Below are 26,236 nucleotides of genomic sequence, written 5' to 3'. Positions count from 1 at the left end.
CATTTTGGAGTACAGTTCTCACAGTAATTTGTTGCCCTGTTTAGATTTGCTATTTCTCAGTCAGTGACTCATGTAAAACCAGGTACTAATACAGCTGGTTAGACAACTTGTAAGCAATATGTTAGGAGAGGCTCAAGGCATCAAGACAAAGACACGAAGTCACGTTCCCAATGTTGTTGCATGACACAAAAAATTCAGAGGATGCTCTGCAAAGACAGAACTACACCAACCAGAAAACCTCACTTGCTGCAGGGAATATCAAAACTGCTTCTGTATCTATGCCTGCATTCAGATTCCCAACAGGCTTTCATGTTCTTGTAACTGGTAAGTTCAGGAGAACTGGAGTTGCTCTCTGCTCTATTCCCAAAAGAGAACTAAAGCATTTCTCTTCAGACTAGGACCACCACCTTCTGGCAGAGAACAGCTGTGAGCAAAATTGTTCCAGCTATGGTGAGGGTGAGTATGTGCTGACCTTGAGGGCTGGGATACTACACCATTAATTTTAAAGGAGGCAGTATTTCAACAGAGACTGGCTAAAACCAGATCTGCTTTCCCCTTATGTTTCCATAAATGTCTCACTGCAGTTCAAGATGCTAACTCCTAGATGCTAAAACCAAAACAAAACTCCATGGCATATCTAAAGGTTATTTTAACAGTTGCCTTTAATAGCAAACAAAGAAAAATAAAAAGAACATCCTAAGCCAGGAACTGTTACTAAAGTTTCTGCAGTGAATGCTTCATATCTATACTAGCTCAGCTCCAGCCTCCAGCTTTCAACAAGAATCTTACGTGATCTGTATGTGGCTCTAACAATTATATGAACATGTCCTATTTCTCCCATGGGGGAGGTGAAACAAGAGCAGCAACGTCACAAAGTTCTTTTAAAGGGCTCCCTAAGAAAGAGGGGGCCAGTGGCCACACTGCCAGTTATAAAGCCCTTTTCCAAGCTGAAGATACCTGCTAATTCAAGATCTGAGGCAATTCTTTTAATGCCAATCAGCTTCTAGCTAGTTCAAGAGGAAGCTGGGCTGACACTATCTAGGGCATAATTATCTATCACCTAAACAGTCAGCAGACACACTGCCTCACCTGGTCCCAGCCCCGATCCACTGGCAGCACGTGCTAGGAAGAGAAAGCAGCGACAGGAAACAGGAAGAGTTAAGAACAGAACTTAAAAAGCAGAGGCATTAATCATCATCAGAAAAGCAAAATGCTTCATTACAGGAGCCTAAGGCATGCCAGAGTAGCCTTTAAACTACTCCAAGAACTGTAAAAGCTTAGACAGAAAAATGTAGAGAAGCCTGGCTTTGAGAGAAAGAAGCTAAAGGCATCCTTACAGGTACATTACACACCACAGACTTAGCAGCAGTCCTACATGAGACTACCGTTTCACTGTACTAGAGAGCGTAGAGTGTTATTACTTATTGTTACGGTACATGAAGCCTTCATCTAAAGCTCTGGCAGGGTCAAAGATCTGTAACCCAAATGCAGCAAGCTACAAATATCTCTTCTCAGTAATCCTGGGTACAGATGCCTGGTCTGTATCACAAAATAAACAGTGAGCCCCTATTTTTAAATAAAGAATAGATAAAATAGCTTAAAATTCTCTTCCCCGATTCTGTCTCTCCATAGTGATCTCAGCAATTGCAGTCACAGAGCAAGCCAGGTTAGATAAAAGGAAAAGGAAGGAATACCAGCCTTCATATTTCCAGTCCATACTCTCACAAAACTAGGGGAAATCTCCCAGTGCAAGTTACAGCTTTTCTGGTCTGGCCTGAAGTCTATTTGTGTAATGGTGTTATCACCTAGACAGTGACTGCTGAATCAAGTGGAGTCCTATGGAAGACGAGGCCCAAAAGGCTCCTGAAGACCATGTGTTACACTTCCAAAAGATGCTTCTTCCCCAGGTTATTTATTGTGCAAGCTGGAGGCTGTGTTCACTGACAAAAAGGCATTTTATTTATTATTTCAATCTGACTTCTTCCTGGTTAGAATCTCTCATGCTCCATACATATTACAGGTATATGACCTGGGCTCTCAGTGGAAAAAATACAGTCTTTCTTTACTGTCTGCTCACACAAGCATACGATTATCAGCCATATATTGCTCTATTCTTTAGCATACTTGCTAGCATACTTTGGAGAGTTGCAGTTTCTGTCATTTTTAGGTGCACTGACTTACAGTTCTCATGCAGGGCAAGTATTTATCTCACACTTGAACTGGAGAGATACACGACTCAGCAGAGGAGCACACTGCAAGACTGAACTTGGTGTCATTTAAGAAGCCAGCGCTTGAGAAAGCATGGAAGACACCATGCAATTGCAGACCTCAAAGCTAGCCTACCTGGGCTAGGCTGTCATAAGTGGACATTACAGGATACGCAGCCAAATCTAAGTGCATTTAGCTGGTTTGAAAGCTGTTTCCCAATAGCCCCTTTCACAAAAGCACAATACGTTATTGGTAGAAACAAAAAGTGCAAAAGTGCAATGAGGAAACTCTAGCAGGAAATAATTTTTCTTATACCTACATTCGCTCTTGTCAGTTAAATAAAAGGAATAAAACTCTTCTGAAACTGTCAATACAACTAAATAAACGAAGTACATTTTCAACCTGACAAAGCCCTGTGATACACAATTCCTCAACGTGCAGGCCATATACCTACAATAAATCAGACCCTTTCATGTAAGGTAAGAATATTCAAGCTATAACAGCATAAACACCTACACTTATATCCTCTGTGCTGCTTTTGACACAAAAGCCATGAAAAAATCCAAAGGTTTTCTCAAAACAGCTTTCAAAATGTGAAGTTCTGACCTACAGTTGTAAGAGAACTGACGTAAGCCGTGGCAAACAAGGCTTCAGCATGTTTTAGTGCAACAAGCAACCCCTTTCCTGGCTGCAGCCAGAGCTCTATGGCTTTGCTCATTGTCACCATTACCTTCTCCTGTTCTGCATGCAACACTCTTGCCTGTGTGTTTTCATTTGTTGTTTGCAGTGAATGGTTCCTCTGCTCCATTAGCAAGTTACTTTGTTCAACGTATCTGTGAAGAGGGGAAGACTGCATGAGCATTTACATAAAGATACAACTTGCAGCAAAAGGCTGAGACAGAACAGGTGGTATTTCAAAGGAGTTTTATTCATGACAATACCCAGATAATTTTGCATGATGTCTTGCACTAAGAACAGCCTCATCGCAATAGGGTGGCATGGGTGTGCCTGGCACAGCAGGGATCATATCAGTTTGGGTAGAGGCTTTACCTCTCTGCAACAAGTGATCCTATCACACAGTCAAGAGTTTTGATAACGCAATACCACTAACCTCTGCCATTTCCTTAAACAAGTTATTCCCCTTCTTAACCAGGATGGAACACACAACCAAACAGTGGAACTAGACCACATCCCCTACAATTTCTTCCACCTTACTAAAAAGCTAGCAAAAGTAAAGTAACTCCCAGAAGCAGAGCAAGTGTGCTCAAAGAAGACAGCATGAGGGTTTTTTTTTTCCCCTTTTACATTCATGTTTACGTAAACCACAGTTTTGGAGATAAGCTTTGCAGACAGTGGGGTGGAAAACCCCCACACTTCTAATGCCTTAAGAAGAAATAAGATTTACAATATCAGTACATGTCTCTACCAAGAACACCCCTCCTAGTTATGCCTAACCAACTGTAAGCTAGAAAGTCTTTGCAAATGCAGTCCACTCCTTACCTCTGATTCCGTTCAATCAACTCGCTGATCTTCTCATTCTGCTCCTCAATCCGACTGCTCTTCTCAAATATCTCTTGCTTCAGTCTCTCATTCTCCTAAAGCATAGCCCAGCATGAATATTCATTTTGCTCAGACCTCCTTGCAGCTACACCTAAACCTTTGTTTCATACAGATGCAGTACAGTGCTGAGACTTATCACCTTCTGTGGTAACGTCCCAGGAAGGCACCATGCTACACTTAGCAGGAATCCTGGCATGGGACAGTGGTTGCCAAACCACATTCTGAAGAATACTGTCTGGTTGACTTTTTCACCGACAAAACCCAAGATTGTAGGGCTGCTGCCTAGCAAAGCTACAAAGAATAAGACTAAGAAGTGAAAAACAGCAGTAGGCAGTTCTTGCAACACCATACTTCAGCTGTGAAACTGTTCTGCAGGATCCTGCCGGTTAAGTCCATAACGGTGTAAGAATTGGCAGAATTTTTCTCACATGAGCCGTTTGCCAAGGCCTATTAAATACCGATATATCAGCTCTGGCTCAGAAAGTACCCAAACCACAAACTGTTGTTCAGAGCTTTTTTGAGGGGAAGAGAGGTGGAAATCATTGCTCACCTGGATTATGCGTTGGATATTGCTCATGATCATGGAGGCTTCCATAGTAACAGAGGAGATACCAGGCAGTAGTGAGCTGTTGCCAGTGTTCTGTTTCTTCAACTCCTCCACCTGCAAGGATAAGCCACTCTTAAGCCGGATGGCATGAATTTATGGGTGTAGGTAAGAGTCAGACACATGCAAAGACCCACTTCACTGTTCCATCTGATCACCTGTAGGTTATATGCTACTGCATTGACTGTGACATCTCCTGAAGGGCAGTGAACCTCTCCAAAACTGATGCATCATATGATAATTAAGATGGTAAGAGAGAGCACCTTCCCCTAAGCTTAAGGTAAGCTTTTTCATAGTAGCTGAATTGCTACCACTACAAGGTCTGATCATATTGGAATTTTCACTAAGTTGGTACATCACTTACAAACAACGCAAGAATTTAAACAGAGCCAGCTCCTCAGACTACAATAGGAGAGCAAACAGCAGTAACATCGTTTACAAGCCTGCCTATGCTGTACCTTACCTTGGCAGCCAGATGATCCATTTTATCCACTACTTTGCTAACGGCCATTCGGATTTCAGTGTTATGCTGCCGAGCTTCTGTCATCAAAAAGGAAGTAACATCCCCAGGTGCTTGAATGGAAAGGAGAGAGATCTATAGCCACAAGTAGAAAATGCCTGCATACAGATGTATCAAAAGTAATGCTTAGCAGTTTGAAGCCTGACAGACAGGACAAGCCACGCTCTTCCCAGAAATAAAAGCGACATGGTATCTGGAAACAGCAGGTATTTTCTGAACAACATGAATAGGCAGGTTTACGGCTACAGTAAATTCTTGAGCCATGTGACAGCACTCAGGTCAACAAGAGCGAAGTCCCCAGACACACTAGAACAGTAATATGCAAGGAGGTACAATCAAACAATAGAAACGAATATTGACTTCTGAAACTTTTAACTGAAAAGAAGTGCTCCCAGAGAGGTTCAGCTATATCCAAGTCTTCACCACAGGGATTACCTAAATGGTTCTTTAAATGCCTTTAGTCATTTGAAGGCTGCGTCTTTTTTTCTGGGCTATGTCCTCTCACTCAGCAAAGGCCTCTACATGTGCACTTAAATTCTTTCCCTGGCTGGTAGGACAGCTGTTTACTGTTACAGTTATATTTTTGACTGGAAGCACCAGCTATAAAATGCCTTTAGTAACACACAGCCTTGGGAATACACCTAGAAATTCTATCCCCTTTCACACTGCAAGAAGTTCCTTAAGGGAAGAAAAAGATGGGTATTTATTTGGGAAATTTTGCCCCTATTTGGTATTAAAAGATCAGAACTTGTGAAATAGCACAGCATTACAGACAGGATGGCTATGTATGTGTATGCCACCCCATTGCTATCTAAATCATTACTATAAATGGTTTACTACTTGTTTATTGCAGCCTTCTGAAAAGCATGTACTTTTATAAACATACCTTGGTAAGGTGCAGGATACATCTGTCCTACAGGCTGGAGTTGAGAAGCAGATGCAGCGGTTTGGGGGTAAGCAAATGCCATGCCAGGATACACCTTGCAGAACAAGTTCAATGGATTAGAATATATTTTGATATTTCTCCCCCCTCCTCACACTTTAGTGGTTTTCACTTTTATTTTTTTAAGCCACAGAGCAAGGCTGATATACAGAAAAACAGAATTAAGGAGCTAGAAGTCAAATGACACAAGAGTCATAGTAAAGGGAAAATAACAGTCACTCTTCTTTCAAGGCCTAGATATGTGTTCAAGTTACCATGTCTTAACAAGCTACCTTCTTCACTGAAGTTTAAAAGCAAAAGCATGTTGCCTTACGTTTGTGAGATGCAAAGATCAGCATGAGAACAGCTCACACTGAAGTTATGCTAACTTGAACACAAGGCTATTCCTAGGAAGGGCTCAAAAAGTGTAACACAACTTGATTGCAACTTCACTGCTCAGTGAACATCAGAAGTAGCTAAATGGACTGAAGATCACATTAAATGCTATAAGTACCTCACCCAGACCAATTTACTCTCTCAGGCAAGGAAAAAAGAAAAATTACAGTACAACTTGGGGCAATTTTCTAGAAAAATTCAGGACATCAGGGTCAAACTTTCAAAACAATACACCCAAATCACTGTCAGATTCAAACTGCACTTTAATGACTGGTTTCTGTTTCGACAAACAGAAAAGCCTGTCTTTTTTATCTTGTTATTTGCCACACCTTCCTAATTTTAAACAGAAGGAAAATGCAAAGCCAAAGCAATGCAATGCCACACCAGTTTTGGGTTTGGTATGGGGTTTTTCTGTGAGTTTTGTTTTGGGTTTGGTTTTTTTGTTGTTGTTGCATAGGTTTTTTTATTCATTATCAAATGTTTTCTTCCTCTGCCTGTACCCTTTCAAAATAAACAATGCAACTATGTGACATAGGCTACTGATTTCCAGAAGCCCCAGAAAATAGGTTAAAAGAAAATAACTACACGAAGTAGACAGCAGAAACTTGGAGTTTAGACTATACAGAATTGTTTGTACAATAGCTTTGTACTAAGTCTTCACTATCTGATGTGGAAAATGCATTGTGTGTTAAACCCCCAAAGTTTCCTTGGTAGCAAGCAGACACCATCACAAGCCTTTTAAATGGGATTATTTTGCTGGATGAAAAACCACGACCCACAAACATGTTAAGTGTGCAAATAATCTCCCACAGAAAAAGAGACCATAACCAAGAAAAGTTTCAACTAAAATGCTTTTGTTTTCATGTGCTCTACAAGTACTTGGAAGTTTTTATTTTCTCTACTTCAACATCAGATAAAAAACAAAGTCTAGTTAATTCTTAGCTCAACTTTAAGTAGTCATCAGCAAACAGAATATCAGCCCTTTCTGATTAAATGCTAAGAGCACGTGATGGAAACCTCAGAATGCCAAAGAAGAATCACCAGAAACAGCCTGGGATTCTCATCCTTACAGGCCGCTATAAAGTCCTTGCTCCGAGCAACAGAGAAGACAGTAAGACTTACGAGAAAGGACAGAAGCACCAATATTCTCCTTGATTTAACTTTGGTACCTGAAAGCCCTGTGCTCCTCCAGGCAGAGCTGAATGGGGCTGGATTGTTGCAGGTATTAAAGCAGCAGAAGATACTGGGGGTGTAGGACCAGATGCCTGAGGTACTGAAAAGGAAGAAGGAAATTCAGCATTCCATAAAGTAGCCAGAAATAATTTAACTCACCCAGTGTGAAATAGCCAAAAAAAATATATCACTAAACAGACAAACACTTAATACGAGCCTGTTCGCAGCCTTGTGAAAATTAAATCCAGTCAAGTGAGTGATAAAAGGTCAAGAAAAGAGTAATCTTTCACCAAAATTCCACTTCTAGCCACGTATAGACAGCCTTGTTTCATTCAAAGGTGGCTCTGAAGTTTACCGACACAGGATGTTACTCAGACTTGACCATAAGGACTGCTCAGCTGACCAGCAGCTGACATGACTATTCCATCATGGGAAGACAAGTCAAGCCCATTCCAGAGCCACCAGCGCTCTGATGTCCTTCACTCTTATCTTCTTAATTTTCAAACAAAAAAATCATTGGGAAAGGATTTGCAACAGTTCTATTTATAAATCACGTCCTAGAAATCTCAGTGCCACCCCAGCACACATGATGACAGAGCAGCTCATGGACTGTGGCTGCTCTTCCTCAACGTGTCCACAAGATCACAAGAAATACATACTCCAAGGACTTCAGTCTTGTGCTTTATGAATTAGTCTGCCTATGAAGCCTTGGATCAGCAAGACTCAGAAAAAGCTATCTGTCAGCTCCTATTGCAGTTCCTGAAAGGAATCCTCTGTTCTTACAGCCCTTGTAATTCAAGCCTGCAAATAAGTGAAATTTGATTATACTTATCCCAGGCTCACCAGCATATTACCTTGTGTTGACACTGTGGGCAGTACCGCGTGAGCTGGCTGTGACGGTCTCAGAGCAGATGAAGCCACTGGTTGTGCTGTCCCTCTCAGTGTATTTACATCCTGAAAACATTTCTGTTTTAGCAATGAATGCTAAAGAACAAGTGAACAGTTTGAACCCAAGATCACTTCAGACTGTTACCCAATTAACCCAACTGAACCATCTAGTGGAATCATTAAACCCTTTTGCCACAGAAACAAGAGTAATTTTCCCTGGACAAAGGGAGAGCTATTGCTACAGATTCCACTTTAAGGAATTCACACTGTAGAGAAAGCATGAAAAAAGTCACAGTTATGTGACCAGTGATGTACCTCTATTTCCGAGTCACTGGAGTCAAGTTGACTGCCTGCTGTCCCAGCCAGGAAAGGCAGCATGGGCTGTCCCATTTTAGCCATCCGAGAAATTAGCTTTGCCTTTGCTACATCTGGGTTCTAAAAGAAATGTTTGCAGTTACTCTTCCTTTGTCTCTCAGCCCAGGCTTTTCAGACATCACAGACATGTGTCAAGATTAGACTCTTCTAAATCACTGACTTCATAATTCTGGTTCTTTCCATTTTTCAATGACCATGTGAAAAACTAATTTTTAAGCATACAAGATAACACTGTGGATTTGTTAATCTGGCTTGCTTATATACTCCTCTTCTGGGGTGACACTGCTGTCATTCCATAGAAAAAAATCTACCCCTGCATTAAACACAGCAACAAGAAGAAAATGTGTGAATTGAAGAAGCTGCTTAGCAGCTTTTTCTGTCCTGAGGCACACACAAGAAGTCTTCTCATGTAGCTATATAAACTTACATTGAATGCCCCAATTACATTGTGCTTTATGAATTAGTCTGCCTACGAAGCCTTGGATCAGCAAGACTTAGAAAAAGCTATCTGATAACTGATAATAGATACTCTGTTATCTATTTTACATACATTCATTTATCTGAAAAGACTACTACCCTTGTGACTATCCACATGGTCAAAGTAACTTTGCTTTTACAAGTAGGAACTGGGACTGAGGTTCCTTATATTCTGCTAACCTCTTCAAAAACAAGGCCCTGATCTGCTGTCAGTAAGCCTAACATTTGAGAGCATCTGGACGTTCACTTTAACTTCAGCAATACTGAAAGCAAAGGTGAAACCAACCAAGCTTCCCTACTTAATGCTTCAAATAAGTCAGGAGAAAACACCACTTACTGCTAGCTGTTCACTGATGGAGTTTGACTTGGCCCGAACAGCTGGCTCCCTGAAAAGCCAAACAGGTGTATGTTGAGACCAACCAAGATGAAATTCAGGATCCAACGTTCTGCATTTCTATATACCGTCAAAATACACCTGCCCCAAGGAAAAGCTCTCTCTCATATTGTGAGCATTTCTTTTAGCTTACTTTTGGAAGATTCTTTGAAACATTAGCTGTAGATTTCACATCATCATTATGGACAAGTTCCATAGCTGTGGAACAGCTGATAACAGAAAGATGATTCTGTTGATTGCTCCAATGACCACATTCTGGTACAATTTTAACAAAGTCTATTAAACTACTTATGGCAGCAAGAGCAGCACTTAAACTTGAACTCCCTAAAAAGGATGACTGTTGTATTTAGTTAATTTAAGAACAAACGACAATGTAAGGTTTGCAATTAAACACAACAGCCATTACCCAAGACCAACCTATGACTATGCTGCCACCCGATATGAAAAAGCTGTTGCAGCAGTACCCATACAGCTTCATCATGCTCGATCTCAGCAAGGCTATAGAGCATTCTTCCGTCTGGGGCCATTTCCACTTCTTTCAATCTGAAAGTCAGCATTCAAGCAGAGAATTTCCTGCAAGTCTTGTTAGCAAGCATGCCTCTGACAGCTCTAAGCTGGCACATAGAGGGCCGACGTTTGCCGGATGATGTGTTAATGCAGCATTGTGCCACACGTTTATGAGCACTGCCATCTTTTAATACAGCAAGTTGTCTTAACTGTGCTGCTTCTTACCCAGGCTTTGGAGGTATCGAAGATGGAGGCAATAAACCAGCATCTGCAGAGAAGCCGTCTGAATTGGGTACTGGAGAAGGTGCAGGAGAATCCCTTGAACTAACACTCTGTCCATCCGAACCAGCGCATTCCTTCACTAACTTCACCTTAAAAAGCATATAAGAAAAAAGGCGGTTTTCTGGGTTCCCAAAAAATTTTCAGCAAGTTGTTTATTTTTGATGACTAGTCCTTTGTCAAGCTCATGCACTTCAAAGCATACAACTGATTCAGAACTGGAGAAGCTGAGTCTTTACATCCCGTCATCCTTCACTGAGTATTTTATTTTCCCAAGTGACTCACAAATAAGACAATGAAAAGATCCCAAGACAGTTAGAACAGACATGTTTTTGTAAACAGCCTAGAGGATTTTTTTGGGTTTAGCTTTGTTTGGTTTTGTTTCTTAAATTAAAGATACATATCTTCCTGAGGTATTTGGTTTATAACAGTTTCTGAGCTGCAGTTCTCAAGCCAACAACAGGTTTTCACCTTGCATACAAACACTGCCACCCAACAGCCACAAAGCAGATGTAAAATAAATGCTTGGGAGACACTCACCCGCTTAACTTCCACCTCAAAAACTAGAGTCGAGTCTGGAGGGACACGGCCAGCCACTCCCTGTGCCCCGTAGGCCCATGCTGGAGGAATAATGAGATACCTCCGCCCTCCTTTCTTCATCCCCATCATTCCTTCTTCCCAGCCCTTTGGTTTTCAGAGATAGAAGAGAAAGAAAACAGTGTGAACAGTGACATTACAGTTTCTTTTAATTACACTAATTAAGACAGCTTCAGGCACCAGTTATAGAAGACTCCAATACGCATATAGAGAGATTCTTGTAAAATCCTATTCATTTTCAGTCTGCAGCACTAAACCTTTATCTTTCAATGAATCATAATGGCCAGTTACAAATTGCAAATGTATAAATAAATACGCAGCTCCCAGTGTGTTCATAATGAAATCAGATAGAGCAATCTCTAGCATGAAGGCTAGAGGCTTCCAGGTCTCCGTGTGGTTTCAGAAACCTGGTTCGAGTTTTAAATATCATAACTTCAGCAGCTATCACAGATCACACCAATATGTCGGAGAGAAGAACTGTGCTGCGTGCACGAATACTGCAGTTGCAGGTGGACTGGAGGGCACACAGTGGTGACCTTTCTCAGTATGTGGGGAAAAAAACCAAACTCCACGTAATTGAGAAATCACTTCTGAATTGCTGTGGTTAGATTTACAAAGCACCCACAGAAAATAGCTGTAGCAAAGCAGACTTCTAAGTCAGAGCAACGCAAACTGTCAAATGGATGCCAGCATTTAACAGGATAACTACTACACTCAGGCAACATCAATAAGAAGATACACGTTAAAGTAGAAAAATAACGCATCTTCAATAAAGGACAACTTTTAAGAGGCCATGTATGAATTACTGACATAATAAAAGTGTCTTCAACAAAAGCATCTCTAATTCACAACCTGATTTTACGCAATAACATAAAGGAGTATCACACCACCTGGACTGAAAAATTATTACACAGTCAAAACCCTCACAATTTGACTTAAGAGGGTAAAACCACTCTAGGCAGTAGTGCTGTCTGTTACTAGACCATCCTAAAAATTGCCCGTTGTCTTCACCCTCCCACATGCCTGTCTCCCAGGTGGTGTATCAGAGCTATCTGATGCTCTGCTTCTGAGGCACAGTGAGTGGGGAGGAATCTCAAGTTCTTCTCAAACTGAAATCCTCCTTTAGAAACAGGGTTCTGCAAGAACAAGGTAATGGATGAAGTAACTTCCAGAAATAAAAAAAGACCAAAAAAATTCCTGAAAAACCCAGCTTTTGAAAATAGGAAGCTTCTTTTTTACCAAACAGGTCAGCTTCTTTCTAATGCTACCACTGAAAAGGAGACTGGGCTGTATTGTGCAAATTAAGAAAAAAAAAGTTTGAGTGAGTCACTGTTACACAGTGTTTCCTATCAAATGAAACACAAAAACAGAAATAGCATATTTGAATCCTGAACAAGATGGTCAGTAATTCAAAGCTCTGAGACTTCAATTATTATAATGAAAGTGCCAGAAGTTCTACCTTGATGACCTTTCCAGATCCCAGCTTTAGCCGCAACAGCTTGTCTTTGTTAACATTAGAATCGAACACCTAGAGAGTCGAAGAACAAAACCAAAAAACACATGGATTTCCCAAATGTTTCAAAATTCTGTATGGTATTTTACACATTCCATAAACTCCTACAATCTCTTACGCGCTATTTCCCATTCTGCTACTTCCAAAACTATTTCTCAGGCATGACAGTATGGCTACAGCTCCTAGTCCATTGCACAATGCAATTTCTCAAAGTCAGTAATAGCTGGAGACTCAGACTTTAAAACTGCTTTGAGCTTGATGGTCAGGATGGAATTGGGCCAAGCAAAAGACTACACAACAGGCGTGTACCAAGCAGCAAACAACTGTCTAGAAGTTTTGTAAATTAAACCAAGACATATACAGCTGAACAAGTTTCAAATTAGAAGTCAGCTCTGCTATGTACCATTGGTATACAGAGAGAAGCATGTCAGGCAGACCAACAAAAAAATCCCCTAAAGGTGAAAAACAGAAATCCCTCTTCTATAGCAAAAAGATTCAACTGCAGATGGATGCAAACACAAAACGTTTCGCCATGAATTTTGCTACTAGCAAAACCAGAAGTGTTTTAAAGGTAATACTTTGAAACAAAGCATTTATTTTGCTCATTAGCAAACTCAATTGGACACAGCTGTAGAGGATGTAAAAGCAATCTCATTCTTTTAGTATCTGGAGATGTGCTTTGTGTCAAAGACCTATCTTTTCACTTCCTCAAGCTGTTTCCAAAGGAGCACAGCTAACTTCATTGTCTGTTCTCACCATTTTCATTAATATTAATGGGCGAGAGTGCCTATGAAAGTTAAAAGTACTTCAATCACTTTCCCCCGAACAGTAATGGAATCCCTTATTATTCTATAGATAACACATCTGACTTCACTTATGATGCCACAAGTGACTGAAAAACTATCTTTAACATCAGCACCAATACCAGATGTGGCAGGTTCCTTGCAGGGACTGTCACACTCACTCACTCGGTGTTAGGAGGTAGCAGAAATGTCTTTACCTGTCCAAGCCCATTGTTCTGGAACAGCCAACCTGTATAGGCAATTTCCAGAGAGTCTCCTCCTTCTACTCCCTGCCCTTCTCCGAGAAGGAGATCCTGGTAGAGCACCGAATCAAGCACTGGGGAGCTGTTGCACTTGGCAATGCACACCTGCAGAAGGAAAGCCTGTAATGTCTCTGGCCATTCAAAGAAAGTGGCCAAGTTCCACTACAACTCGTTACAGATTGTATGCATTACTCACTGTAGTGATCAAGCTCAGGTTATAGATGCCCTTATGAGGCATTCTATATTTCCTTGCACTGAATTTTGCTCAGTAAATACCTTCTGCTCTACAGAACCATTGGTCTTACAGTACTTGAGAACCTTGATCCAAAACCCCGTCAGAAATAAAAGGCCCCCTGCCTCAAAGAGGCCTGTATCTAACAAACAAAATGCAGCCAGGTTCATCACAGATATGCCTCGATCACAGTCATGCAGTTACTCAAAGCTGAACTTCAGTAAAAAAGTACAACTGGCCTTTCAGAAACAAAGTGCTCTCAGATATGTCTTGATTTGCCTGTTGTTCTAAACAAGCCAGCAAGTCGTATCTCGCACAAAGTAGTTACCTGTTTACTGAAATCCATTGCTGCCTTTTCTGACTCAAACATGATGGACCAGTTTTGTCTCTGATCATCATAGAATGTACTGTAATTGTTGGGTTGAACCTGTGGGAAAGGAAATCAGTCCTACATTATACATTAAAATATGTGTTCAACTAAAATAAAAAAAAAAAAATCACATTCAAAAGAAGCTTAAATAAGAACTGATGAAATTAAGAGGTAAAGGAAGAATCCTGCTGTATTACTACCCAAGTTCATAATGCACAAATTCATTTTTATGTATGTGCTCATTGCCATAGAAGCATTATTATAACTTAAATAGTTGAGCAAATATTAAGTTCTTCATATAAGCTGCAGCTTTCACAAGATGGCAAAGGCTTTCACAAGCTTCTTCAAAGCTATGTTCAATAACATATACAGAGTAAGTAATCTACATATTCTATTTAAACTTCCAGAATCAATTGGAGGAGTCACTCCTTCCTCCCTTCTAAAATTCCAAATCACCAGAAACTGACTACATAACCTGCTAAACTTTCAAAATGTGTTTTTAAAACTAAAGACCAAGATAGCATCCTGGTCAGAAATTTGGACTAAAATTCTATTTCTATCAAACCAAGAAATTTTTTGTCACCTGATGACAAGCTAAGAACAGCAAATCAACACACTAGATTTCTGTAAAACTGGCAGAAAACAGAACTTCCCCAGAGATTCCATTTTAGGCCTCACAATGCACCAATTTGTTCTTATCAGCAGGAGAGTGCTGAGTGTCAAATTTCTGAAAGAAAACATTTCCTTGCTATCATTTCCTTCTGCTTGCTCAACTGTATTCTCTCAGCCACTTACCTACAAATTATTAGCAAAAGGAATTTTGTTCTGTTTCGACCCATTGTAGGACTGCAAAACTCAAAACATCTCCTCTGTGATCCAGAGGAAATAATACACCTCCTACAGCGTAAGAACTTGAGTTATGAAAGGTACTGACAAAGTGCTCTGCAAAAGGCAGATATAACAGCCTCTTGTGCAACACACACCAGGAGGAGCACAAAAACACTCCCAGGCACTGTGACACCTCTTGCTTGCTCTGTCAGTCAGATGTTTGATTTCAAAGGCTATAAACTAAGACTTAAGAAAGCATTTCACAGTCAGCTTCTGTTTGCTGTGAAAAATACAGTTCACTGAACACTCTTCTAATCCAGTCTTACCGTGAGTACGAAGCCTGGATGAATCCTTGCAGTTGCGATCTGTTGCTGCTGACTGATATAAAGGAGGATCCTGTACTGGATTCCATAAGGCATTGGGCAGGGAAAAAGAACAAGAAGCAGAAACTCAAAATGTCTTCAGTTCTAAAGTCCTTTGTCAAATTCTGAGCCTAAGGCTACAGTATTTATTTGTCAGAAACACTTTGCAGCAGCATTTTTCACAGCAAAAATACTTAACACAATTTTGTAACACATACTAAAAACGCTTAAAAGTATGCAGGGAATCAAGCAATTCAAACTCATTATTTTGCAATACGCAAGATTCTTTAACTAGTTCCGTATTTTTCACAGTTACTGTGTAAAAAGAAGGTGCACTAACCCTTTGATACATAAAACTCACAATACATGGCGTACAGGCATAAAACAACATAACAGATTGAGTAATACATTGGAGGGAGCTTTCCAAGTACTAAACAATGCAGATGTAACATTATATTGACATATTTAGCTCTACGAGACATGATCTACTAAGGAAAACTTTCCTTCATGCACCTGCACTCAACACAGCAATGTGGTGAAAGAGTAATCCGCTGTTCCCAGCTGTTGAGGTTGCCTGAAAAAGGCTGTGGTAGCTCCTTCTGCAAGCCCTGTCCTTCCCAGCTTCCCACAAAGGCCACACCCGAACACTTTTCAGATCGGTGACTCCGGGATTAGTTTACCTAACTACTTTTTTCTTTTTTTTTTTTTTTTTGTGGTTCCTGACAAAGCAGAAACAACTTGGTGAGACAACATGACTTAGGAACTGGGGGATAGGAAAGACCATGAATACCAACATCAAGGACAGATTAGAGTATTCAAAGTATCTTTTGAACACGCCAATTTACTGGGCACCTCAGTGCCATGCTCTTAGAGGAGTACTTGGGAAGAAGAGGTATTTTTGATACCAAAATAACAAAACTTAAACAAAGCATCTCTTTACTGCTGGACAAAATTTTGCTTTATATTGGTTTCCACACACACAGATTTGTGATCGAGTTGTCAAAGACATTCTGAATAAACATCAAAATCACTTTCAGAAACATCAGAAAAGGTGCAGTGCCTGAAAAATTGCAAAATATTTCAGACATGAGCTGTAAGAGATCTTACAAACTTATGGATTGTGGAAAAGATGTCACCAAGGTAAATGGCTGAGCTATAAGAAAACACAGGAGGGTGAGAAGGCATAAGCAGCAGTGGGACTAAGACTCCAACATGAAAAGCAAAGGCATACTGGCAAGCTCAGAGAAACACTACCTCATATCAGTGCACTCTGGGCACAAAAACGTTAAAGTGAACTGTTTCTCACCTCTTTAGTAGCATGGTTCCCCACTACAGCTGCTCCATACTTGCCTTGTTTCAAGTACTGCCCATTTGTACTGGAAGACAAGCGAGATATTCAGCTGCAGAACCATCCCTGTCTTAGATTTCTCTCTACTGTTGCTGAGCTTTTCTTCTTTAGAGTTCAGGTCCCTTTCCTCATGCCTAAAATGCTAGGCAGCCTTCCTTTGCTCAAAGACATTACAACTTTCTTGTTTGCCTGAAGATTACAGGAGCATGTTACAAAATTTGAGTTGAAAACTGTTCTTTTCACAGATCCAGGACAAGTGATGTTTCATGCGATGGCAGTTTCAAGTGGATAGAGAATTTTACTGCCGTTACTCTGTGCTCGTGCCTCAGTTCTCCATCAGAGAACGCATGAGACATAAGTATTTGACAGAGCTGCCTGGAAACAATACAAATGTCAGATCAGCACCCCAGGACGTAGTTCCCTATAACGGCCAAAGCCAGAACATACTATTTATTTGATGGTTATGTAACCCAGAACTACAGCACAGTAACTGAAACTTCTTTTGAGCAGAAACTTGCATCAACTTGTAGCATTTCTACCATGTAGACACATCTATAAGCAACGGTCTCTTCCTACTCATCCAAAAGTATCTTCCCTCTTAGGTCTTAAGCTCCCACAGACACAGACTCCAAGAGGTCACACAGGAAACCATTGTCGCACTTACTATCGGTAAGCATAAACTGCAGTGGCCATGAACACCGATGGTGCTCCTGAAGCTGCTGGGGCCGCAGGAGCCTTCTGGGCTGCCTGACCTGCTGAAAAGTAAAAAGTAGGAACGCCTGTCAGTGATACAGAACTGCCACACTTGCTGGACAGTGACAACGCCACGCCACATTTGTTCCCCCAAGGAAAAATAACTCCAGGAGAAGATTAAAAACCAAAGCAATGTACTAAATTCGCCAAAGGCCACTAGAGTAGCTAGCTGTAGGGAGGGTACTAGAGGATAACACCATTCAAGAAAACTAAGTGAATTATTTGCACTGCTGTTCTTCACAAAAGGCCTCATTCTTGCAGCAAGACACACACTGCTATGATTTTTCCTCCAGGCTCAAGCCATTACTTACCAGGTGCTGTTTGAGCCTTCTTAGGCTGCTTTGGTGCAGTGTACTGGAAGAATTCATTTCCATGGCTTGAGACTGTTTGATCCAGACCAAAGAGAGAGGCCAATCTGGCACTAGAAAGAAAAATAAACTATTTTACCTTATTTAACATGGGCTTTATAGATAATAAACACTGTTAATTGTATCAAATAGAAAGCGTTTACCATTACTTTAGAAATAAAGCGAGGGATGCATGTTAAGCAGCTCTACACAGCCGTTTAATTTTGAATAAGCAGAACTTTTAGATGAAGAAGCTGGGGTAAACCGTACAATAATGTTTCATTTCCTCAAAAGCTACTGTAAGGAACAAACAAGTACTGAAACGACACCAAAAAAGAAGTTACTTTAAAGCAATGACTAGGACTACCCTCATATGAAATAGCTGATTGTTACAATGCTGAAAAAACTATGTGACAACAGAGGTGCCACCATTCAGCACTGGACTTTTTCTTCTTGAAATGTCCAGGAAATGGATTCTACCGTTAAGTTTTAAAATGGCAGATACTCTTCCCTGAAGTATGCTGCAGGCAAGTAGGTTACTCCTACAAGATATGCTGCTTACAGCTCTAGTGCTTTAAGCCCATTTAAGCTCACCTACTGTTATCACAGGACAAGTGAGTAATTCAAACTATGATGCAGAATCCACAAAGGACAATACGACTGCCACTGGACCAGCAGTATTTTACATGAGATGCCTTAAAAAACCAACCATTTGCTAAAACAATTTAGCATTAGTTTAGAATTAATTTTAGAAAAAAAAAATTAATGTAGAATTAATTTACAAGACTTGTTAAACAGAAGCCTCTTGAAGAGGGTCAGGAGTGAGTGCCGCTGAAGATCCCTCACTTGTAACTTCAAGTGGCAACAAGTTACACAGTGTAAGAAAACTGGATGTGCTACCTTAAAATAGCAATAAAAGTTGCAAAGTGCTGAACACACTCGGCGCGACCATTGCTGCTTAAACAGCCCCCAGCCTGGCATCTGCAGGGCCTCCCACCTACAGCCTGATGCGAGGGGTGGCAGCCACTGTCTCTGCCGTGCCCCTGCCACCAGCCCCTGTTGGAAGAGCTCACAAAACGCACCACCCCCCGGGGCCCGCCTGCCTGCCCCCACTGGGCCTGCCTGCCCCTACTGGGCCTGCCCCGCCCCCGGGCCTGCCCGCCTGCCCCCCCCCCCCGGCCTGCCCCCCCGGGCCTGTCCCCCACCCCGGGGCCTGCCCGCCTGCCACCCCCACGAGGCCTGCCCCCCGCCCCGCCGGGCACACCGAGGGTCCGCCGGGCTGACCCCCAAAGCGGGACAGGAGAGGGGGGCCCAGCCCCGGCGCTAAAGCCAGTGACGAGCTGAGCCCCCCGCCTGTGCTGCCCCCCACTGACCGGGGAGGCCCCCGCAGAGCCGGCTGCAGGGCCCTGCCACAGCCGGGGGGCCCTGCCACAGCGGGGAGGCCCCGCAGGCCACAGGCCCGCCCGCCGCTCACCGGGCCGGGCAGCAGCAAGGCCCAGCCCTGGGCCGCGCGGGGGGGCCCGACCACCACCGCAAAGGGGCTTCACCGGGGCTGCCGCCCCTTCACCGCGGCGGGGAGGGACGGCCCGGCTGGGCCCCGCCGGCCGCTCACCCGCTGGCAGGGGACAGGAAATCCGCGTCGTCCTCCTCCGCCGCCGCCCCGAACATGGTTACGGACCCGCCACCACTACCGGGCCGCGATGTCGTGATAGCGTTGCCCAGCAGCGGAGCGCTTTCCGGCCGCGGGACGGGACCGACGGGGCGGGGCTTGGACTGGGGCGGGGCAAAGCGGCGGAGCCGTGGGCTCGTGGCGGTCGTGGGGTGAGTGACGTGTCGGGGTCACGGTGGTTTCGTGCTCCCCCCACCCCGGGCCGCCTGAGGGGGCCCGCGGCCGCCGACCTCTGGGCGCCCTTGGCGGGACGCGAGGGCTTCGTCCCGGGCGTGAGGCGGCGGATGGCGGCGGGGGGCGGCCTGTCAGCGCTGGGGCACGGCCGCGGTACCTGAGGGGCTGGGCGGCCTCGGCGTGGCCTCGGCGGAGAGGGGGGGGGCGGAGGGCTGAGCCGGGCCCGCCGGCCGCGCTGAGGTGCGGGGGGAGCCCGGTGGCTCTGCGGGGAATGCCCGGGGCAGGGGAAGCGGCCCCCGTGGGGCTGCCGGCCTGGCCTGGCGGGGGGGAGCGGGTGTGTTCCCCAGGGGACGGCGGGGCGCCCGGTCACCCCGTGCTGTCCTTGCCGGCCTGCCCGAGCCCGGGGGGCGGCCGTAACCCCTCCGGGGCTCGGGGGGGCGGGGGATGGTCTGGCATGGCCGGAGGGTGGCTCCGTGGCTCTGGCGTGGGTTGGTGGCCACCCTGCGGCCCGGGGCTACGTGGGGAAGGTCGGGGACACGTGTGCTGTTCGTGCTCCAGAGCTGGTTCTCCTACAGCTTAGAGACGTGCTAACTGCTGTGTAATGCACTTTCCTCTTAGCATCAGAACCGTTTCTTGGGTTTAAAACCCTCTCAGCTGGCCCTCGTTAAGCAGTTTTATACCTTTGCCTTGTAACTGGAGAAATACGCCTCGCTGGTTGGGGTTTTTTCTCTTCCTGAAGAAGCTGGGATCTCTCGGTGCCTTGTGAGACCCGCTGCCTTGTCTTTAATTTTTGTACTCTGAACCGGGTGATGTTGAAGTGCAGCAAACCAGAATGCAGGTGAGAGGAAAACAGCAATAAGGGTTGAATAATTTCCTGGCTTTGGATGCTTTCTGGCACCGACCAGAAACGTGTAATAATAGTTACTTTTAGGGTATTTGAGTCAAAATGCAAAGTTACCAGGTCTGTTGTAGTGTGGCATTTGCAGTAAGTCAGGAGTTTTATTGCGATGAGAATACAACATGATTGGGATATCAGTGATTTCACTTCTAAAGGGAAAAGACTAGAGGAAGTATTTAAGTAGTTTTTTTATTGCGCAGTGTGTGATTGTTTTAGAATGAAACCTTCAAATGGTCTAAAACCTTGTTTCTGTTAAAAAAATAATTAAAACCAACACACACACATGCAATAGTTATACAAGGATTTGATGTAAATTCCTAATGGGAGCAGATTGTTCCTATCTTTATATGGCAGGTGGACATGAACTTCAAATAGATGTCATTCCCGTGCTTCTTAGATGAAGAGACAGTTCATTGGTTTGCTTCCCTCCGTATTTCTATTAAGTCAGCAGTCAGGATAGATTTCTGTTTTTAAAATGGTGAAGACCTGTGTGGCTAAGTCCTAGTGTTGCACTTGAATTTAGGGTTTTTTAGGTACAGGTAACGTTATGTCTGTACCCAGCTTTTTCCTTTTGTGCAGATATTTAGTGCAAAGTTTAACTTGGAAAGAAAAACTTCACAGTTCTGGTACAATCAAGGATTCCTGTGCTGTGAGCAACCTCTTAGCTGAGAACCTGATGTGCTTTCCCACACTGGGATTCAGCACTGGCTTAATGTCAGTGAAGCGGGCAGGTAGCAGTTAGGAGTATGTACCACAGCACTACAGCTACATCTAAGACCTGTCTTAGTTGTGTGTTGGTTTTTTAATTTAAGCTTTGTTCGTAGCCCTCTTCTGCATTTGAGTTGGCAGTGGGTTTGTGGCTCCACGAGTTCCCAGTCATAGACTGATTTTTCCTGCTTGTGCTCAAATTCCAAGCTTCAGAATGCTTTATAGTATGGCATTTTGTGCAAAGGTGGACTAAACTCTCTTCACAAGTATTTATTAAATTTACTTTTAATCTGTTTGATCTTAACTTGCCTCTGCTTGAGCCTGAGGTAAAGAAAGCTTTTGCAGTATTTTTCATGAGTAACAGTATGTGATTTTATAGGGTAAGTTAGCATTTACTTTAATGGTCCCAGTTCATCTAATTTATGATGTAATGCTCCCTGAGGCTTTCATGAAGTTTTGGATCATGCGTTACTTTTTTCCCCATGGTTCATTAAAAAAGGGGGCACTGGAAATAATGTGTAAATATTGCTATTTAAATGCGTGTTGGTTTCATGACTGTGGATCTATTGGTGAAGCAACTGTGACTAGCCTGCTGCACAGTACAAAATTAAAGGGATGCTTTTTGCTATGAACACAAAAATTGTTCCAGTAGCCAGGTTTTTTCTTCCCCCCGCCCCCCCCCCCCAAAAAAAAACAAACCAACAACCAAAAAAACCTACAAACCAACCACAAAACGAACAACAAACAACAAAAAACAGATTGAAAAGAGGGAAACTACTAGGAGTTGCAGGCTTCTGCACAACTTCATACTGAAAACTGAGAAATCATGTGTGGCTATTTTCTAGTGAGATTTTGTTACGTCCGTTGGAAGTTGCAGAGAATTGTTTTAATTTTGTATCAGATTTCTAATCTAGAGCAGCTTTTTAGCTAGGCTGAGAATTAGAATAATTTCTGCCAGTAGAGAGGAAGAATTAAGTAAGCTTTCCAAGTCGATTCTGCATGTTTGCTTTTTTGTTTTAAAGGCATAGTCCCTGCCACTTACTCAGACTTGTAGTGGTGCAAGAACTAGGTGGTTGTGGTTTATTTTTTTTAGTATTTTTAGAAAAGAGGTTTGGGAGGATTCTTCTCTCACTTACCCCTTTGCAGTGTAACTTCAGGTTTTGAATTAGTGAGATTATCTATCCCTGAACAAAAGCTTAATGCTTGAGAAGGGAAGGTGTTGAGAATACTAATCTTTAAGTCTTCTAGTACAAATAGGTGAGATCTACCGTATTTACATGGTGAGTTTTGAGTTGGGGCCCTAAGGAGCTTCGTTTCAGCTGTCTTTTTTTTCCAATCACACAGTAGGTCAGAGAAGACAGAACTTTTTGGTTTTTGAACTAAAATTGAGTATTTTCTCCTTTTCTTTTTGGTTTATGTATTTGCTATAAAGATCCTTCTGCCCAACACCTTCTCCATGCTTGGCTGAAGGTCACCCTGAAAGTTAGCTGTAATCTGCATCAGAATTTTGCAAAGTTGAGTTGGAGCAGATTGCCAGCCTGAACTTCTCTAAAAGTCTGCCAGGAAATCACTGGGAATCTTGGCAGTTTTTCCTCAGGGAAGGATGAAAAAGACTCGGTCAAGTTATGTTGCTTTTCTCTGGGAAATCCAATCTTAGTTAATCTACTCTATTGCCTTTTGCTTCAATCTAATTTTCTGAAAGTGTTCCTAGTCAAGACCTAGGGGACTCAAGACCAGTGATTTTTTTTTTCATTAACTTGTTCAGCTGAAAGCTGGAATCTGCTAACGCAGAGAATAATGGGACTAGTTATTGTAAACAAATTAAACTCCTGTTTTGTAGCACTACAAACTAACTTTCTAAAGCCTTTCATTTGTTGGTCCTGGATTAGAAGCCAATCTAAAAGCAGGAGGCTATGATAAAATACCTCCTTTTTGTCCTTCTGTTTCTACAGTTTTTAATGTCCTTTTCCCAATGCAGGTTTCAGGTCTTTTCTTCCCTATGTCTCACCAGTTCATATCTGCAAGAGTCCTGCTGATTTCCAGTGACACTTGAACAATTGTGATGGCTAGCTACAACAACTGCTTGTATGGAAAATATTTTAAAATTTTCTTTTTGCTCTTTCACTCTGCACATATATAACATTAGAAAATCCCACAGTCGTCACACTGCAGATGTGAATGTCATTTATAACCTGTTTTAAAAGTTTTATGTGCATATAATCTGTTCACTCTAATGTTTATCTGAATTAATACAGCAGACCATGTTAGATCACGGGCCAAAACGCTGTAAGCGATTAAGTGTCTTACTGGATGCTCAGCACATCCTGGTATCAAGCCTGTGAAGCTGGGAGAAAAGGAGGAAAAGAATACAGCTGTTTTGCCATGAAATTAATAGCGAGTGCACCAAGTTTTCTCCTGCGACTTCGTGAGAGCTACTTCACTTTAACAAAGCCTTCTCTTCTGACACATGCTCATTAGTTATCAAGGACTCAAATCTCATTCCTCTGTTGAAGGTACGTGAGCTTGGAATATGAGCTTTGTGATATATTTAGCTGATCTTTTGGCTAACCTAGATAAAAGAAATCCTGACGGTCTTGGCTTTTTTCTTTTTTGAAGACTTAATATGTCTTTGCGGAAGGAGTGTGTGGGGTAAATACACTTTACGGCTTTTTTTCATGTTAAAGGTAATTTAATTGGACTCGGATTTGCAAGATGAAAAAGCACTTTGAGGCCACCTTCAGTGTGCTTCCTGAGCTTACAGACTAATGCTTGTTAGCCAGCTGGCTAGTCTGCTCCAGTGTGATGAGCTTGGAAAAGCAGCTATTTGAAAGGTATATGGCTTCAGCCTCCTTATGGAGATGCTCATCCCTGTGACCCAGCCTGCTCCTTGTCTGATTTCATTCAAATGGGGAATGTGCTCTGCATGGGAAAATCAGAGCAGCTCCGTGCCATCCCAGTGTGGGCGCAGTGCCTGGCCCCAGTGAGCTGTGCAGCTCAGCGGCTCCTTGGCTGGGTTCCTCCATATTGTCTGGATGGAGGCTGCACTGAGAGCCAGGTATCCAGTTGATGAGTTGCTACCTCAGTTAACTTTTCCTGCTCTGAAAGGCATTGTACTGAAAAGACTCAACAATATATTGTCACAGCTTGACTGCATTTTCAAGCTTGCATCCTTTACTTGGGAAAGAAAAACACTAACAAATGTGGAGCGGTCTCAAAGCCAGTGCTCCCAGCAGGCAGGTGATCCCAGTTTATTCTCTTCTAGCCCTTGGGAAGTGACTGCTGTGGCTGCTGTCAGTGTAGAGCTCTGTGGGAGGGCAGCGAGATACCACACGCATCTCTGATCTAAGTCAACCCTTGTACATCAAAGTGATAAGGGAAGTAGAAGCACAAGCTCCTGAGGAGCACACCCAGCCCTGGAATACTGTGGAGGTGAAGTGCAACTCACAGGCTTGGTCTGGTTTTCTCAGTTGCATTTTTTTTTTTTTATGGTTCCCTTGTTTGTCTGGGCTCCTGACCTAATGGATTTGACAAGAGACTTGACTCATGATTTCTGGGTTCTCTGCCAGGAGAGTTTTATACAGATCAAGTTACCATTGGCTTTGGTGCCCTTTATTAACTTGGGATAAGACATTCTCTCACGAGGATGTACTGAACCTTAATGTTTAAGGTGGTGTCAGGTAAGACTGAAGTGTGTGGGATGAGTGTGTTACATGTACAGTCAAACTGAAGCCTAAATAACTTAAAAGATGGTTGGGAGTTTTACAGCTGCCTTCATGTTCCTGCTACAGGTTTGGTTCTACTTGTAAAGCCATTTTTGTGCTGCTCTCTTCATACAAGGCATAAACAGACTACTGTCCGTAGGATATCCTGTTGCATAGATAGTAAAGGCTAACACGTTTTATTCTGTTTGTTTTGCTGCTTTGGTAAGACGTAGTAGTTTAAACAAACTTTTTGGCAGCATCATGACTTTCCTTAAGTTGCTGAATTCCTTGAGTGAAACCATCTAGTACATCACAATAGTAGGATCATGTGCACTGCTTACCATTTGATACCTTTTTGTGTAACTCTTGCTTTTGATCTTGCTTGAAACCACTGCCCCTACAATAAGGACACTTGTATTGCAGAGCACAGTACAGCCATATTTCTTGCACTTTTTCTCTTTCGTCGTGTTTTTTCTTTTGTAGAGATTGCTGATGCCAGCTTTCTGTTCAGAAAGGTCAGAGAGCCAGTGACCCAGACAGGATTTGTCTTGTACACACTGTGGAAGAATTTCTGCAGAATTTATGATACATCTGCCTTGTTATTTTTTACACTCTCCCGGCTCCTAAAAACTAGTCTAGAGCTTTGAAAATGTCACATTTCTTCATTGTGAGGTAGATACTAAAACTGTTTGCTTTCTTACAGTATCCAAAAGCAAGCAAAATAATTTCTCTGACAGAAATGTGAAAATGTGTTTGAAATGTGTTTTGTGTAATGTATTTGAAAGTAATCTCTGCAACACATTTAATCTGGTCAGGGACTTCTAAAATCTCTTTGCATTTTTGCGAAGATCTCATGAAGAAGATTCAGGGGTTACTTTTGCTGTTACATGGAGCTTTATGTGAGCATCCCAGTCCTTGGTCTGGTCCTAACATGATTGGCTTATGCCTTCAGTAGGCTGCATAGCCCAAGCAGTCAATATTTATCTTGGGTCATATGAAATCTTTGGCTGTAACAATAGGGTTGGTCAATACTTTGTGAGGGATATTTCATAATATTCTACTCACCCAGAGCAGAAAGTAGCAGAAATTGCTGCTGCTTCAGACCTTACCCCTGTTTTGCTCAACTATTAGAAGCTGTATATAAACGTTTCCCGCTGACCATATTGCAAGTAGTAGGTCTGGTTTGAAATAGGCTGCAGGTCAGGCAATAAATGGGCTTAAAGCAGAGTAAAAGTGATCATAGCTGAATCCAAGCAGTAGTTAATGATTAGCCTTTGATATAGATAATGATATGAGTTCTGCTTGTCAGCATTATCTGAAAGTTTAGAAACATTGATCCATCTCAGACTAGTTGCCCATTTGGAGAAGGCTGTTCTTCTGGAGTCAGT

The 26,236-nt window shown here is 42.6% G+C and overlaps 2 protein-coding genes across 13 annotated transcripts in view; one reads left to right on the top strand and one right to left on the bottom strand.

Moving 5' to 3' along the window:
- FKBP15 (FKBP prolyl isomerase family member 15) overlaps window positions 1-19,461 on the bottom strand; it is a 27,639-nt gene extending 8,178 nt beyond the window's left edge. For 2 of the 4 annotated variants that reach the window (XM_080402038.1, XM_080402040.1), the window contains exons 1-19: window positions 19,311-19,461; window positions 17,663-17,772; window positions 17,263-17,353; window positions 16,557-16,626; window positions 15,215-15,289; window positions 14,019-14,117; window positions 13,414-13,563; window positions 12,360-12,428; window positions 10,844-10,987; window positions 10,250-10,395; window positions 9,461-9,509; window positions 8,587-8,706; window positions 8,238-8,337; window positions 7,380-7,483; window positions 5,779-5,872; window positions 4,836-4,945; window positions 4,319-4,429; window positions 3,709-3,803; window positions 2,939-3,041 (exon numbers count right to left, since the gene is read on the bottom strand). In XM_080402038.1, the coding sequence (XP_080258164.1) occupies window positions 2,939-3,041; window positions 3,709-3,803; window positions 4,319-4,429; window positions 4,836-4,945; window positions 5,779-5,872; window positions 7,380-7,483; window positions 8,238-8,337; window positions 8,587-8,706; window positions 9,461-9,509; window positions 10,250-10,395; window positions 10,844-10,987; window positions 12,360-12,428; window positions 13,414-13,563; window positions 14,019-14,117; window positions 15,215-15,289; window positions 16,557-16,626; window positions 17,263-17,353; window positions 17,663-17,772; window positions 19,311-19,366 (1,896 nt within the window). In that variant the 5' untranslated portion in view covers window positions 19,367-19,461. Of the gene's footprint in view, window positions 1-2,938; window positions 3,042-3,708; window positions 3,804-4,318; window positions 4,430-4,835; window positions 4,946-5,778; window positions 5,873-7,379; window positions 7,484-8,237; window positions 8,338-8,586; window positions 8,707-9,460; window positions 9,510-10,249; window positions 10,396-10,843; window positions 10,988-12,359; window positions 12,429-13,413; window positions 13,564-14,018; window positions 14,118-15,214; window positions 15,290-16,556; window positions 16,627-17,262; window positions 17,354-17,662; window positions 17,773-19,310 lie in introns of those variants that run through there. The other 2 variants (XM_080402039.1, XM_080402041.1) reach the window with 2 other exon arrangements.
- SLC31A1 (solute carrier family 31 member 1) overlaps window positions 19,384-26,236 on the top strand; it is a 27,720-nt gene continuing 20,867 nt past the window's right edge. For 3 of the 9 annotated variants that reach the window (XM_080402104.1, XM_080402097.1, XM_080402100.1), the window contains exon 1: window positions 19,405-19,519. The gene's annotated coding sequence lies outside the window, so the exon portion shown is untranslated. Of the gene's footprint in view, window positions 19,520-23,402; window positions 23,661-26,236 lie in introns of those variants that run through there. The other 6 variants (XM_080402095.1, XM_080402103.1, XM_080402099.1 and 3 more) reach the window with 4 other exon arrangements.

Source organism: Falco punctatus, assembly GCF_963210335.1.
Source record: "Falco punctatus genome assembly, chromosome: 9".
Lineage (NCBI taxonomy): Eukaryota > Metazoa > Chordata > Aves > Falconiformes > Falconidae > Falco > Falco punctatus.
Note: the sequence above shows the minus strand (reverse complement) of the source record. Positions and strands in the feature narration are given on the sequence as shown.